The sequence below is a fragment of the Mustela nivalis genome (genome assembly GCF_964662115.1).
Source record: "Mustela nivalis genome assembly, chromosome: 19".
NCBI lineage: Eukaryota > Metazoa > Chordata > Mammalia > Carnivora > Mustelidae > Mustela > Mustela nivalis.
This window is the reverse complement of record NC_139038.1, coordinates 22,704,974-22,721,887: the sequence shown is the minus strand read 5'-3', so window position 1 is coordinate 22,721,887 and position 16,914 is coordinate 22,704,974. Positions and strand designations below refer to the sequence as shown.

The 16,914-nt window shown below is 42.9% G+C and overlaps 1 protein-coding gene across 32 annotated transcripts in view; it reads right to left on the bottom strand.

Annotated features, from left to right (window-relative positions):
* Nucleotides 1-16,914, bottom strand: part of TNRC6A (trinucleotide repeat containing adaptor 6A) — a 198,385-nt gene that overhangs the window by 30,868 nt on the left and 150,603 nt on the right. For 18 of the 32 annotated variants that reach the window (XM_082714754.1, XM_082714756.1, XM_082714773.1 and 15 more), the window contains 5 exons: nucleotides 16,133-16,558; nucleotides 4,153-6,735; nucleotides 2,580-2,756; nucleotides 1,204-1,379; nucleotides 19-51 (listed from right to left, as the gene is read on the bottom strand). In XM_082714754.1, coding sequence (XP_082570880.1) covers nucleotides 19-51; nucleotides 1,204-1,379; nucleotides 2,580-2,756; nucleotides 4,153-6,735; nucleotides 16,133-16,558 — 3,395 coding nt within the window. The remainder of the gene's footprint in view (nucleotides 1-18; nucleotides 52-1,203; nucleotides 1,380-2,579; nucleotides 2,757-4,152; nucleotides 6,736-16,132; nucleotides 16,559-16,914) is intronic. The other 14 variants (XM_082714753.1, XM_082714755.1, XM_082714757.1 and 11 more) reach the window with 3 other exon arrangements.

The following is a 16,914-nucleotide window of genomic DNA, read 5'->3' as shown; positions in this document are numbered from 1 at the left end:
AGTAAAAAGGCTACACACCCTTTCCCTTCTCCTTTTTTTGCCACTCAGACCCTGTAAGGAAAGACAAAGTCACAAAACAGCATGGTCCAGTGGGAAGAACACAGGGTTTGGAATCGGAAGACCTAAACTTAAGTCCTTGCTCTGTCACTTACTAGTTAAGCATCTCTGGGCAAGTCACCACCTTTTCTGGTCTCAAATTCCTCATTGGTATTCTACCTCGGAAGGTCATGAGGATCAAATGGCTTATGTAAAATATGGGAAAGCACTTCAAAAGCTATATGGAGAGGCAATGGGCAAATTCAGCCACATGAAACATATTTTTAAATGAAAATGGTAGGCCCTAGACTGAGAATCCCAGGATTAAAAGGGAGGGACCCTGGTAGGCAGCTAGTGGAACTACTGGATATTTGACCTCTAAGGTCAGGGGGTGGGGGAGTAGGGGGCGACCGGTTCTCAAACAGGGTGGGGTAGGGAGAACCGCCTGGGGGCCTGGGCACATATTCTGAAAATGGTTCCCAAAAGAAGCTGACACCAGCATCCAACAGCACGTGTTAAGAACCAGTGTTCTACGTCAGTGCTTCTCAGCTCTGGCTCTGCATCAGAGACATCTGGGGTCCGATTTCCAGAACTGTTGGAGGCCTGGGGTACAGGAAGCCGTACTTGTAAAGAACGCCATAGGGCTCTGATGCACCAGCAGGTCTGGGAATAAGATCTGTCCGCATATCAGAGAAAAATCAAACTCTGCTTATTCCTAGGGATATTTGTCACAGGACCTTCTGGGGGAGGGGGAGGGCTACGGATGGGGGATGAAAAAGATGGTTATTCTGGATAAAGGGGAGGTCAGGACTGCAGGTGAGGTGGAATGGGAGATGAACTGGCAGCGCCAACGGAGAGTCAACTCGGAGATCTGCCCTTCTCTTCACCCCCACCACTGCAGGCACCACCCTGGAGTGAGGGGTTGTCCCAGGCAGCACTGATGGAAGGGGAGGAGGAGAGAAATCCCAAGCTGTAGCAGTGGGGAGAAAGGAAGTTCCTGCGGTCTTCCGTTTCCTAGGTGGCTGCCCATACAAGAGGCTATACCTAAGTTGGGGACTGCCTACACTGTACTGATTGCCATAAATGGGCAGGAAGAATACTAATTTTCTGAGGGTACACTACCTGTGGAAGTTAAAGTTTCAAGAGCTTTGCCCTTGAAATGTTTACCTTCGATGACATTTTCTTTGTATATGGTGGCCAATTTAAAGATGAGTTAAGCTCTTGAGATGAATTACTATTCCACATTCCAATCTCTACATCCTCTTCCTCTTCCCAGCCAGTGGGGCGATTTCCAGGCAATGGCATATCATCACCACACCAGCCATCTTGCATAGATTTTGGCCCTGATTGTGGATTTTTGATATAAAGAAAAACATGCTTTAATCAAACAATTCTTTCTGGAGGATGAGCACTCATTAAGGGGGCTGGGGAATTAAAAAAAAAAAAAAGAACAAAAAAACCACTTTTATTTCCCTTCCCAAATCTACATGGTAGAATGCATGTTTTATACTGAGTTGAAGGCTCCACTAAACAATGTTTTTTGTTTAAAGTAATCTCTACACCCAATAAGGGCCCCAAATCCACTATCATGAGATCAAGAGTCCTATGGTCTACCAACTAAACTGGCCAGGCGTGCCTAACAAAGAAAGAAAAAAAAATTTTGAGAAGTTTTTTTGAATCAAAAATTTCAGGGGTGCCTGGGTGGCTTGGCTTGGTCACTTAAGTGTCCGACCCTTGATCTTAGCTCAGTTCTTAATCTTAGGGTCGTGAGTTCAAGCCTAACACTGGCTCCACGCTGAGTACGGAGCCTACTTTAAAAAAAAAAAAAGAAAAGAAAAAGAAAGCAATGAAACATCTCCTTCGCTTTTTACAAACAGAAGACTCCTAATGTGGAACAATGGTGGCCTTCTTGTTCATACTCATTTAACAATCTGGATGGCAACACACGGGGCAGAGAGGATCGAGGAAATTTCAAAGAATTCACTTTGATAGATATTTTCAAAGACAACGGCCACAGAGTGTTACAAGTCATAAGCAGAAAAGTATCTCAACTCTACACTCAGCCTTGGAATTCCTATGGAGTACCCCACACACAACTTAAAGGACAGTGACAATGTTCATCCGAATGTTGCATCAGGTCCCTCCTGAACTTTGTTCACTTTCTCTGTAATACTCAGGGAGTAATCTGGAACCTGAGCCAGACAGTTTGGATATGTGTTCACATGATTATATATCCAGTCTCTCAAGTTGGATAACATGAAAGTTGGTTGACTAGGTAATCTTATTTGATAAAATATAACTTAGATTTAGTGAATACATGCGAATCCTTATCAATTAACACAGTTCTAAGGAAAGAAGGAAATTCAGAAAGCTGAAAAGAGCAAACCAAGTTATAAATTCAAAGAGGCAAACAGTGAATCATCTAGTATAATGAGACACAGGTACATTTATCAATGATATAAAAATTATCTGATTATTTAATTACAGACAATGAGAGACCACCACTGCGACAAAATAGCTACCGGGAATTATCAAGAACTTACCAGATTTGCTTAATGCTTGAGGACCAACAGAGCTGGAGCCCCACGTGGATGTGCTGGATGCCGCAGCAATGGGCTCCCCCCAGCTGGGACCACTGTCTATGGGCTTACCCCATGCTGAAGTACCATTATCCACAGTTGTGGCTGGAGTAGAAGGCTCCCCCCAGGGCTCACCCCAGCCTTTAGAAAGTATGGGAAAAGAAGTCATCAGCACAGGGTAGGGTGGTGCGGTGGAATAAGGGGCAGTAAGGAATACTTAGGGAACAAAAGATGAAGACCTTCACATTCACAGATCGAATAATGATGCTGTGATGGGCAAAAAAAAAAAGGGGGGGGGATCTGTTTTATGCAAAGATGACAAATCATTTCCCATTATCATAATTTAACTACACGGTGTGAATTTTTTTTCCCATCTCTTCTTTCATAATTGCCCTCTGGGTATAGACCAGATTGTTTAGAATGACCTCAATAATAGCAAGCCTCCTCTTTGAAGATAAATTTAATTTCTGGAAAAGTCAAGTCATTCTGAGCCAAACCTACAGAATCCAAGCAGGTAATCAAGCTGGGTAAGTACGTGTACTCAATTTTTACCGGTAAGTGCATGCATGCAGCCTTTCAACATCACTGTTCTGGGGCATAAATAAATAAATAAATATCTACAAGACTGACATACCTAGGCATCTTATTTTTATAGGTGTTGGACAATCCTCCTTAAAAATTCTGAGGTATCAGGTTGTGCAAAGCAAAGCCATAAACATTGTTCAACAGAACCAAAACAGGATTTCCCTTAGACACATACCAGTTTCTTCTAAGAATTAAATCTAAATTAATACGATAAACTATACCTGGGGGGGGGGGGGTGGGGACTGGATGCTGAAAGGTTTGCTCATGAAAACACTCCTATCACTACCTCTGAAAAGGGACTATTACTCAATAAAACATCATTAACAAACAATGCATTCCAATGACACTTAATGAAAATGCCATTGTCAAGATAATCTATAGATAGGAATTAGCTTCTGGTTATGAGAGTGGGAATATGTGGGAATAGGCCAGAAAGGTATTACCAAAAGTTTTAAGTACACAAACATACACGCTGTCTAACTAACAGTTAGATGTGGATTTCATGCCTACTTCAATAAATCCCTTCCAAGGCCAAACATAGCACCTGGTATTTAGAGAGTATTCTATCTGGATGCTTATTTTATTTCTGAGGACACTGTAATCAAATAACAAAACCAAAAAGTAATGGCTTGACTCAGAAGAACTAGGAAGTGGAGGGCCCTCCCACTGGATAGCACTTTCCAGACTCCACCTTCTGAAGCCTTCCTAGCAGAGAAGGGAGACTCACAACCAACAGGGACCGCAGGCAGAGCTCGGATCCCTGTTGTTAAATGCTCGGTCTACTATTTTCTTCCCTAGAAGTTTCTCCTGGATTAGAGGGGGAAAGCTCTTGGTATGCATATTCAAATACTCTGTTCAACAAATCCAATGTAGCCACAGTACGTTGAAATGAGGCTTACAATAGTGTGAACTATCTTCTAACACGGTCAGACTCCATCACACGGAAACTTACCGGAGCCACTGCCTGCCTCTTTGTTTGAGATGGCACTTGCAGACGGCAGCAGCTGGTGTACCTGTGCTTGCTGGTCTGAGCGGCTACTGCCATTTGGGACGTTTTTGTTCCACATGTTCACATTTTTGTAGTTGTATTTGCTCGGATCTCCCCAAGCTGAAGTTCCGTCGTCAATCTCCATTTTGCGACGTATGGATTCGGGGGATGGTTCCTCCCAGCCTGTGGGCTCTTCTTCTTTTGTTGGGGCTGGTATAGGTCCTCCCAGCCAGCCGGTACCAGGAGGTTTGCCTGTAGCTGGGGGGATTCCCCAAGACCCGACAATGTCTTGTTGCTTGTTCCAGTCTGGAGAACTGACTGGCTTTGACGAATCTCCCCAACCTAGAGACTGATTAGACTTTGGAGGATCTCCCCATCCCTGGGAAGGATTAGGTTTAGAAGATTCATCCCATCCTGATGAATTATTTGGATTTATGTTATTTCCCCAAGTAAAGGAACTAGTTTTACCAAGTTCGTTCCAACCAGAAACGGACCTGTCACTGTCACTACCTCCTGAGCTAGATTTCTTATTAGCCTCACCCCAATGGTTACTCCTTGAAGTTTCCCCCCAGTTTTCACCAGCAGAAACGGACCACCCTTGGTTTGATTTTTGTCCATCACCCCATCCCTGTTTGCTCTTTTGCGAATCATTCCATGCGGACTTCTCTTCTTTGCTGTTCCCCCACTGATTGCTCTTGACCATTCCTGTAGCAGCAGAGTCATCTTCCCATCCCCCCTGGCAGCTTGAGCCTTTGGAATCTCCCCACCTCAGAGCAGGTTTGGGATCTCCCCACCCCGATACAGATGAGGTATCATTACTAGTAGGGCTAGTCTTATCTATACATGCCCCTGAGTTAAAAGTCTGTGTTGCAGAGCTTCCCCAGGCCTCTGTCCCATTGTCAGTCTTTCTTTCCCCTCTAGGTGATGTTTCTGTATCCCAGGCAGTATTCTGCTTAATAGGAGTCTGTCCCCAACCAGAGTTGGAGAGGACACGTGGATCCAAGTCAGTTCTGTTTACGATGCTTTGGAGTAATGTGTGCTGATCAATTTTTCTCCTATCTCTACTCTGACTTTCCCCAGTTGCTTTCTCCTCGAGGCGTCCAGTGCTTTCTGTACTACCTTCACTCTCCACTGTACCTCCGGTTTTGGCCCACACACTGTTCTGCTCATTTGTCTGAGATGTGGCAGAACCCTGATCCTCTTCCTCAGTAGATTTCCATCCGTTTGTAAACTTCTTACCGTGGCCATTTGCACTGTCATTGGAATGCTGACTGCTAGGCGGTTTGCTCCACTCCACGCTGGGTATATTAGTGCCAGTGTTTTGTGCGGGAGTTCCCCATCCTCGTCGACTTCCTCCAGAATTTGCGCCATTTCCACTTCCCCACGACGCACTCTGGGAATTCGCTGCCCCAGACTCCCACACGCCTCCTCCTTTATTTGTGTTCACTTGAAAGTTAGTGCCCATAGGCCCATTTATGCCAGGCTGCATTAGAGTTGCATTCACAGTGTCACCATTAGCTTGGCCGTTAGGGCTCGAACATTTGTCTCCAGAGTAATTAGAACCATAGGCACCCCACGTAGTACCGTAAGAGCCTCCACTTTTCGGCTCTCCATTGCTAAGGTGAGAAAGGGAAGTGCCATTCATAACCGACGGAGCCTGTATCTGAGGATGATTCATTGTGCTCACACGCCAGGCCCCTGTATTACTAGGCAGTTCATTATTCTGTACTGAACCGGAGTTTGGTAAACTAGAGGTCATAAAGTTAGTAGTGTTATTTGGTCCAGTCATCTCAGTGGTAATATTCTGAGGTTGACCACTGAATGAAACCTGCTGTGTACCACTTACTTCAGATTCACAAGTTTCCTGAAGGCTTCCCCAGGTACCATGGGTGGAAGAACCACCCACTTTAGAGTTAATACTCTGATTGTTAGGCATCTGGCCTATGGTACTGCACTGAATATTGATGCCAGAACTACTGCTCCCTACAGGCCCTTTGAGGGCAAGTCCGTTGTTGTCTAATACTGGCCAGGCACCATGGTTGCTAGCTGAATTCAAAGTGCTTGGATTTAACCCTCCATTTGATGAAGAACTTACAGTGCCCCAAGCATTCATTCTATTGTTGCTACTTTCTGATTTGCTTTCAGGAGCATCCACAGAGACCTGACATGTGCTTATTATGGCTCCATGGGAAAAACCCCATGGCCCAGTACTACTTCCATGGCCCACATTATTGCTGCTGCTACCAACCACAAACTTGTTTTGGGAACCAAGTCCAGTGCTATTCCGAAGGCCATCTTTTTCACCGCCGGAGCTCCCTGAAGCCATGATAGTGATGTTTCTCTCTGATTCAGAACTGGAGGCAGAATCAGCATCCATACATTCTGAAGCCAACTCTGGATCACTGCCAGGGACTGAGGGCCATGCTTCTTTTTCAAGGGAGTCGTTTACAACAGCATTCTTACAATTTGTGCTAGAGTCACTCGGAGAAGACCCAGGTCCCCGCTGCGAATTTTCATAATGGGATCCTGAAGTATTGTGGTTTATATCTAGAATAAAGGAGAAGTACAAAAGTTTATGCAGTATTTGAAAAGATGATAAATATGTTATGAATGTATGTGGTCCCTCGACATTAACTTGGCCGTATGGTTACAAGGGCACTACTTATATCCCAGCTACCAACTTTTCTTTTCCAATCAGTAATTCCACACGGGCAGGGTATTTTGCTCTTTTGTTCACTGCTGCTATCCTAGGAGCCTAGGGCAGTACCTGGAACGTAAGAACCCCTCTCAACAGATACCTGCTGAATGAACAAACTGCTATTTATCAGCAAGTGAAAGAATTTTGGTATGAGCAAGAACTAGGTGGTAGTACCGTATCAGGATAACGAAGCAACCCAAGCCTAGCAGCCTGACATGGGAATAGAAGGGGCTGGGAAGGCCGTGCGTGAGGACAAGTGAACAGGTCGAATGTGACTACATGGATTAGAAATATATCAGAAATCCCTTCCTGTCTTGCCATTCTTAGAGGAGCTTTTTCATGCCAACTGTTTTGAGTATTAGAACAGTTTTTATAAAAACTACAAAGCCTCTTCCATTTTATTTCCTTTTCATTAGTGTTTTTATTCAACCTGAAATACTACAACACAAGTACAAATTTTTTTAGCTGCATTCTCCTTCCTAAAAATTCTTAATTTACCTTCATAGCCATGTTTTAAAGATCACAGAATTATGATGATTAAAAAATCAAGTCCTGACACTAAACACCATTAATGACAGTCAGAGAATTCTATAATCTTGGGCTCACCGCTATATGTTATCATCTAGTAGTTTTCCTGCAGGTAGGGGGCAGGCAGTTCTCATGCTTCTAACACTTCCCCAGATTCATTTCTCTCATTCGGTTTAAGGATCTGGTTCAAAAGTTCCTCAGAGATATTAACCTGCATAAGATGTCTGCATTTAAACTGTCTTTAAGGAGTTGCTTATATTGTAGTTCCTGACTAGAGCAGTACTCAGAATCCCACAGTGATTTTAAATAACACATATGCTCAAGTCACATCCCAGACCTAAGGAACCAACCGCCAGGGATTAAAGGCCCAGAAAACAAATAGAACTCACTACCGGTATACTGCTAATATGGAAAATCAGGTTCATCTAGCAACATTTTCTCTCAAAGCACAACTGTCAAGCAGCAAAACACTATGAGCTAGAAAGAAGAGCAGAAAAAAGGACTAGAGAGAGACCAAAAGTGTATACATAATTCACCAAATACATGAATCTTAAAGTTCCATAAGAGACTCTGATCCCCACTCCCTGTTTGGGAATCACTGTTTCAGGCTGCCAAATGAAGTCTGTCATCTTTCAGTGCCCGTGTGAGAAGGTTTTTCTCAAGAAACACGGGATACCTAACAGTCTGTCTCACAGGGTAAAAACAAACCAATACGCCAGCACCTGCACCACCAGCAACATCATTCAGCACAGATCACGGATCACATGTTTTCTGAGCATTTCTGTCACTGACTCCTTGGAACAACCCTAGAGCGCAGATACACCCTTCACTTTGTAGATGGGGAAATCAAGGCCCAGAGATTAAGTTACAGCAAATCACAGGAGGAAGGCAGAATTCAGCAATGGGTAATCAAGCAAGGTGGCTGCGAAGGCTGGAACTCTCACAGACACCATGACTCAAGCTCTGCAGAACAGGGCTACCAACAGTACCTCTTTACTCAGCTGTTAACTGTACTGTCCTACGTGAAGTATTTAATTCAGTGCCAGCTTCAAAGAAGGGCTCCACAAGGGGCAGTTTATGCTATAGTGATTAAGAGCAAAACTCTGCAGCCTGACTGCTTGCATTTAAAGGCTGCTCTGCTGTTTCCTTGTGATCACAGACAAGATCTTCAATCTTTTTGTTCCTTAGTTTCCACATCTGTAAAGTGATAATAGTAAGAGCACCTGTCTCAACAATTGCTGGAAAACTAAGTGGTTAATAATTAAAAATGCTTTGAATATCTGATTCTAATTAGGTACTTAATAAATGAGGGCTGTTACCTTCAGTAATTAATATATATTGATGACTCTCATGATTTCTTCAGTCCTGTCTCCAAATCACATTTTTCACTCTACCACGTCTACCTCATGAAGAACAAATTTAGAAATCACACAGCCTGCTTACTTTAAATCTCTACTTATGGATCTCAAACCGGTTGAATGCTAACTCCTGGATAATTCCCCCACAGATGCCTCTTCTCAAATTGGGGGGGAAAATCCTGTTTCTTTATGGTTTTCTTCATCTCAGTAAGTTTCCTAAAACCTAAGATTTATTCTTGCTCACTTACTGTATATGGTCATATGCTCACTTACTGTATACACCACCAAGTCCCAAATCCATCCACATTTCTCCAGATCTAACAATCACGCCACCATCACCATCATCATCACCTCAAAGATGTGAGTAAAAGTACCTGTTGCCACTTTTTGTTTTTTCACACATACCAGTGTTTCTCGCCACATCCACCCAGCAGGAGTAAGAAAGTGTGATTGGGAATGTCAGACAAAACAAACTAGACTGCACACAAAAGGAAAGACCCAGAATTTAACAGTGAAACAACAGAAGCACTCTCATACCAACAGGGAAAAAGTGGTGTACTTGCCCTCAACACTAGTACTCAGGCTTGTGCTAGAAGTACTGGCTGATGAAAAAGAGGACCCAGAAAAAAGGTAAGGATAGTGGCAAAGAAACAAAATGATTCACATGTAAAATGCAATAGTTTTCCTGTATACCAGAAGTAGTCGATGAGAAAATATAACTGAGAAAAGATCCTAACTCTAACAGCCACAAAAACTAGAAAGTAACTTGGAGTAAAGCTAACAGAAATACTTGAAGTCGTATATGATTAAGTTTTATTGCAGGCCACAGAAGACAACTTGATTAAGTACAGAAACCTGAATAGGAAGATAGAATAATATTCTTTCTTAAAGTTTAATTCAATTATAAGAAACTGCTAACAAGACTCTGTAACTTGGTTAAAGTGATTTAAAAATTCACATAAAACATGAGAGAACAAGAGAAAATCTTAGTAGTGGGATTGGGGGGGGGGGGGTGCTGGAGCGTCAGGCGACAGCTAACCAGGGCCGCACTGCCCAAGCAGCTAAGCTTCAGCGCAACTGCAACAGGAAGGCAGGCACAGACCCAGGTGTATGTCAAATTTTAGTATTTTACATCAGTAGGAGAAAAGGAATATTTGATATTGTAAAAAGATTTCTTAAAATCAGACAGTTTATCAAAAATCTAATTAATGTGTTAAAAGATGAAACTATGAAGTTAGCAGTGAATGAGAATTTTTTATGCATGAAAGGAGATACACCACAAAAGAGATGACAAAGATTTGACTACTTACCCAAATTGCGAAGTGATTTTATGTCAGAATACGTCAGAAGCAAGCAAGAAAAAAACCCCAGCAAAGAGCAGCATCCGTTCTGCAAACCAAACTCTATCACCTTTAAAGTTAGTAAAAATTTCTTTCAGAATCTGGTCATGACCTGGTTTGGAGGGAAAGGGAACAGTTGTCTTTTGCTAAAGATTCCTACATATTTTGGGAAAATGAGAGACACCGTCAGCATTTATTAGCTAAAATTCTATTTTTAATCTAAAAATTACCTGATACTTTCAAAAACACAAAAATTAAAAGGCTATACCCAGAACTGTGTCTACCAAGAGTCTTTTGGTTATGAAAAATGTGTAGCTCACACAGAGGTCGGGGAAGACCCCAGTCTAACTAAAGCTGTGAAAAGAAGACGACTCCTCAGCAATCGCAACTAAAATGCTTCAGAGAGAGAGATTCTTTCAGAATTGGGAGAGGTAAAAATTTCGGTGTTTCCCTTACAGACAGGAAGCCAAAACCCATCATCACAAGTGATCCAAAGGATAAACATAGAGGAACATAATTAACAATCCTGTTAAGTTTTTCCAGGGAACAGTAAGACTGTGAAGCCCCAGGCTGGTGGGAGGAAAGGGAGCAGTTGGGTTTTACTGAGCATGGTACAAAATACAAATTTTTACACACTGCACTGATGTAGGCAAATGAAGAGTTGGAAGACTGTGCCTTACCAAAGAACACTGGAAATCCGTCAGCTCCACTCTCACACAAAATTATTTAAGGAGAACTGGGGGCAGCTGTAGCACCACACCTCAGAAAGAATAGTGCATTTCATAGTGCCTATTCACAAAGATCAAAGAGGATATGTGGGTAAAGAGCAATGACTGGCAATCATTCAAGTGATTTGTAAAGAAACAGTATAATCTGCTCAGGAAGAATTTAGGTCCAGGAAGATTCATTTATTTTTATTAAATATATAGCAGGTAACAAACAAAATAAACATGAGCCTTCTGCCTTAACAACTTTTCATTCTCACCAGAAGGGCGAAGTCTTCAGAAGTATATGTACTCTGGTTTTGGAGTATTTCTGGGAAGTATGACATAGTATCACTTGGCAACATGAGAGAACCTGATGTGCACAATTTCAAATAGCCCTCAGTGACAAAGGTCAAAATGTTTCTTTCAGTGATTCTGGCCTCTAAGTCCAGGGCTGGCCAACTTTTTCTGTAAAGGCCCAATTAGTGAATATTTTCAGCTTTGCCAGCCAGATGGTCTCTGTGGCAACCGCTGCCATTGTCGCCTGAAAGCGGCTGAAGACAACATGTAAAAGAGGGGGCGTGGCAGTCTTCCAATAAAACTGGACTGAAATGGGCTGCAAGCCATCCTCTGTTCTAGATTAAATACGACAAAAGCAATATTACCAACCAAATGCAATGCATGGATCATGACAGATGAAGTGAGGTTGGTGGGGAGACAGCCATAAAAGACAATCTAGGGGCTGCTGCTCTAGACCAGATGGTGAGGGCCCTCACTGGGTGTGTGGTGATGGCTGTGCACACAAGCGAGGAGAGCTGAGAGACATTGTGGAGTTGAAATCAGCAGATCATGAGAAACCGGAGGCCTATGAGATATGGAGATGGCCAGCCACTCAAACATGATTTTAAGATTTCTAGATGGGTGGTGACTAGGTGTGCCAACCTTCTGAGCAAGAGAGCTCAGGAAATGACACTAGTATGTGGCAAGAGGAGGAGCTCAATTTTGGATGTGTGGAGTTTGAGGGGCCTGACATCAGCTGAAGATATCCAGAAGGCATGAACCTAAACCTGGGGAGAGAAATGAAGCAAAGTCATGGGAGGGAATAAAATCTGAAAACAAGTCAAAGAAAAGAACAAGAATGAAAGACCTTTAAGGAAGAAGTGATCCAGTAAGAATAAAAAGTAGGTGTCTACTAACATGAAAACGGAAAAGGCTGGTTTTTTACCAAAGCTACAACTGAAAATCACAAGCCTGGATTTGACATTCAGAAGACCAATGACCTTAGTAAGATCTAGTTTTGCCAAGTGAGCAGGAGCAAGATGACAGAGGGCTGAAGTCATGTATTAGAGACTGCAAAACATAAACTATTCTGTAAGGAGGAAGAGGAGAGAAATTCTACAAGGTCTTCAAGAGACTGGAGGTTTGTTTGTTTTTTTTAAGATGATACAAATGTTAACTATGTTTATAGACACAGTAAGATCCAGGACAGGAAGGATGGATACAACACTGAAAAGACAGTAAAGAGCATAGGTGAATGGACAATATTTTCATCTTTAAATGTCTCTGAGAACTTTAACCCCCCCCCCCCATTAAAACAGCCCCATTTCTTGGTCATTCACCATTAGATCTCAAATGTCCTTGAGGCTCTTTAAAAAAAAAAAAAAAAAAAAAAAAGCAAAATTCAAATGCAGTAAAGGCTATAAAGAGTAAGACAGACAATACCCACATATTCCTCCCCTTAAGAAATACACTAATAGAGAAAACTCCTCTGATCACATCTCCTTCCTTCCCCAGTGGGTCACTGAGTGGTAACCAATCAAAATCTGAACTCATCCCTAAGCAATACAGAAGCTTTATATTTTATATAAATGGTATCATACTATAAACAATGATATTCTTGGGACAACCAATGGAAATGTGAACACAATCTATCTATTACAGGATTTACTGAATGTGTCTGCCCTTTTGCTTAAGGGTGGATCATGGTATCGTGGTTGTATAAGAGACTTTCCTTAGGAATTTCCTGTGGAAGTATTAAAAATGAATTATAATGAATGTGCATATGTGGGCATATATAATGTGCATATGATGGGGAAGGTGTACATGTCTAGTCAAGGAGGAAGGTGAACGAAGGACTGGGAAGTGTGAGTGTGAAGTCAAGATGGGAAAACATTAACTATTGGATCTGGTTGCGGGATATATGGGTATTTGCTTCTCTCTATTCTTTTAGCTTTAGGGTACATGTCAGTTGGATGATAAAATGTGGATTGGAACACTCTGGACCATAAGAACAATACTGCTGCCAGCCCTGTTAGGTGTATGAGTGCCCTGCCCCCCAGATCCTCTACTACATGAAGCCCTGTAAGCCCCTCAGCTTCAAGAGTTATTTGGGCAGTAACAGAGCCCAACACCCTAAGGCTCTAAGAAATCAACTAACCAAGAGAATTCTTGATGTTGATCAAAAGCATCACTAAGTATCTGAGGTACAGCCACAAACTGGCAGCTAAGCCCACAGAGTTGTCTGGGTTGACCAGAGCAGGGTTCTAATGGCTTATAAAGGTATTCAGATGGGGTACAATATATTTACCCCAGTTCCCATCACTCCTTTTCATCTTCTATGTCACTTACATGCTAGCCTGGGAAGGTGCTTAGCTTATGACCTATGATTTATAAAGTACTAGTTCTCATCTAGGGACCACCCCTGCTCCCTGACTGGACTGAATGAGTAAGAACTGAATTATGTGAGGACAAGGAGGTGCATCCAGCACTGCACCCCCTCACTTTCATCATGAAAATTTTAAGTAAATATCTATGTATGTATGTATTACATGTATTGACCTACATGTCAAATCTACTTGTATTTGCTCAGGAAACAAAAAAGTGGAACACAAATACAAAAATAAAACGTTACAATTATGTTGGCACAGCTAGGAACTACCTGTGATTCACAACACAGAACTCTGGTGTTTGTGGACTATCGCTCATGCTCTCTACAATGTACATGACACTGCTCTTCACTGATCTCTACTATTAAGGCAAGGACTGAATGTGTTAGTCTGTGTGCTGCAGCGAGCACCCCAACAGCGTTAGTTACCGGATCACTATGATTATTACTGTTGTAAATAACCTCAGAGGTCAGGGCAGACCAAATGGTCTGAGGTGGCTTCCCTTGTTCAAAAACACCTAATGGTCTCTTATTGGCTCAAGCTGCTACTATGCCTCATAGCACCTACACAGGTATTTTAATGTAAATATGTGACATATGCTGGCAAGTGAAGATTTACAAATGTTTTTAAAAAAGACAAAAGCACAAATGTGGTTTTCCTGCAGAGGGCTCTGCCTTCATTAGCCACATCAATTCCAGACCTCAGCCAGAGACTGCTGCGCCCTCCTGGCTTCTATCCCCACCTCCACATGAACGCAGGCAGTGCCCCCTTGTAAACTCCTCTGCAGAACAGGCAGGGTATTTGTCCTTCTCAGCCTTTGTGGAAGACTTCTTCCTATGCTCACACAGGCCTTCTCTTCATCTGAATGCACATCAATAATACTTTCGGGAATTCGGATCTACACCCATTTGTGAGAAACATTCTTACACTCCTATTGTTTGTATTTCAAAAACAGCTTTCTTCTTTCACTTCCACAATTTTTGAAAATGGTACTCAACATATCATTTTCTAAATGTACAAGCCCGCTTCCCTGTTCATTTTATTTATGGACCAATGGTGGTATGATACCACCACTGTTTAGTTTGTAATAGGTACTCAAGCATTCACTGTGCAAGTAACCTCTCCTAAGGCTTTGATCACATTTTTTAAAAACATATCAATGACTCATTGTAACTGCTCCAACCTCATTTCTCAGATGAACTTCAAGCCAAATTAACTGCTCGGTGTTACATGTAATATGTCTAACCCAGACTCTTTTTCCTGAAGAGGACGGGCCGGTCTATAAATGTTTGAGGAAAGATAATTCATTCAGTACCTAAATATCAGGGGCTAAGCTATGTGCTTAAAAACATCACATTAATTTAATACTCAAAGCAACCATATGGTTCGGCACTAATATTCATACTTTACAGCTTAGGAGAGGGACAAGGTAAGTTAAGGGATTTGGCCAACCCACGTGGCTGGGGGAGGGGAGTAGTATTAACTCACAGTCATAATTTAAGTCTGTATCATTTCCAATAATAATGTGCTGCTCTAATCACCTATGCTAGAAAAATCACGTTTGCATCCTCTTCCTCCTTACCTACCGCATCCGATATGCTGCCGAAGTACAGCAAGGCTGTTACTATAACACAGCTTTGCAGCCAGACAGATCTGGATGTAATTATAAGCCAGGGCTGCTACTGAAGAGCTGTGGAGTACCATTAACAGAATGGACAGGGAAAGTCCTGATATCTATAAGAGAGCACAGAGCTAGAGAGTAACTCTTGCTGGGACGGTTAGCATCGGCTGCTCAAATGAGATGTAGACCCATGGAGCAATTACGTAATGTGCCCAAGGTCACAGACACTGCTGTATGTGGAGCTAGGACTTAAAAACCTGGTCCATTTGGCTCTAGAGACTTTGTTCATAACCAGTATATGTTAGCGTTTTCATGCACGGGAATCTTAATTCTCTTCAATTCTCTATCTGGCTTGTAGTAAATGCTTCAAAATAGTTTGAGAAATGACTGGACAAACAAGCTGTCAGAGCCTATCAGAACATATTGAAACAAAGTGGCCTTTGAGAAAACTAATCACTGACATTTTCTGCCTCCCCGTCATTACAGGGCTCAGAAAGGCCCTTCTGTGGCCGCCACTGAATGCACGAGTTGTCTGAATACCACTTCCACATGCGGTGGTCTTTCTCGGGCGCAGGGAAACTAAGTCACCATCGGCAAGTGACTGAAAGTCTTGCTGCCTCAGTTTCCTCTACTGAAGAGGGAGGATAAGATCACCTGGGCCTCACCGGACTGTTGAGGATTCAATAATATGTGCAACTGCTTAGCACAAAGGCTCGGGGGGTATGTGTGTGTGTGTGTGTGTGCTCAATTTTAGCTGTAGTCTTATCAATTTAAGCTATAAACTGCTTATAAAAATGGGTAGAACATCGAGGGAGGGTGATTAAAATAATCATATTAAAAAGTAGGATGGGCAGTCAGCTTACAGGAAACATGTCAGGATTCCCCATTCATAACTCCCTGCACGGAACTCTTCTTTTGCAATGCAGATACTGACGGACACAAATACATCCCCACCAAGCCATGAATGCATCAACTTGCTGCACTGCTAATGAAGACGGTGGGAGTCTCATAAGAAATGCCTTCTCTCACCTGACTGGTTTTTGCTGTTCTGCACCTCTCCGTTATTTTGTGGCTGTTGATTTGTTAAAGCACTGCTTTCTGACTGGCTGCTTAACACTTTAACAGCAGATCCCAGGTTTGCTGCTATGACAGGAAAATGCTGACCCCTCTTTAGAAGCTGTTTGTGTTCCTGGTGGCGAAATCGTGGCGGTACTTCTCGAGGATACCGAGGCAAGGCCTGTGCTGGCTGCGGCGGCTGCTGCGGCGGCTGCGGGGACTGCGGGGGCTGCTGGGGCGGCTGCTGTGGCGGCTGTGGCGGCTGTGGCTGCTGCTGCTGCTGCGGATTGTTGGCTGTGGCTCGCTTGGCATTATTATTAGTGCTGGTTGCTGTGGAAGTGCCGTTATTAGAGTTGGCAGGCTGAGGCTGGCTTACACTGGGCTTTATCTGTTCTGGCACTAATCCCAACAAAAGAAAAGGGGTGGAAAAGATTAGCCAGTAAAGTGTACCTCCACAGTAAGCCATCTAAGTAAAAAGGCACTAAGAAAAACAACCCTAAACGAACAGAAAGTTCAAGCGTGCGAGGATATCCTCATTCACAGGCTCAGGTTTTCTTAGGAGAGAGTCCGGTTTTACTTCTCTGACTACCCCTCCAACAAGGAAGGGCACGGATGCCACTGGCATCCTCTGACCTCGACGACAGCTCCGACTCATCAGCTCTGGCCCATATTATTCTGATCAGAGAGCAAGCATTGATTACACAACTATGGAGCTCACAACAGCTCAAAGAGCAAAACTGGCAAATCGAGTTTTG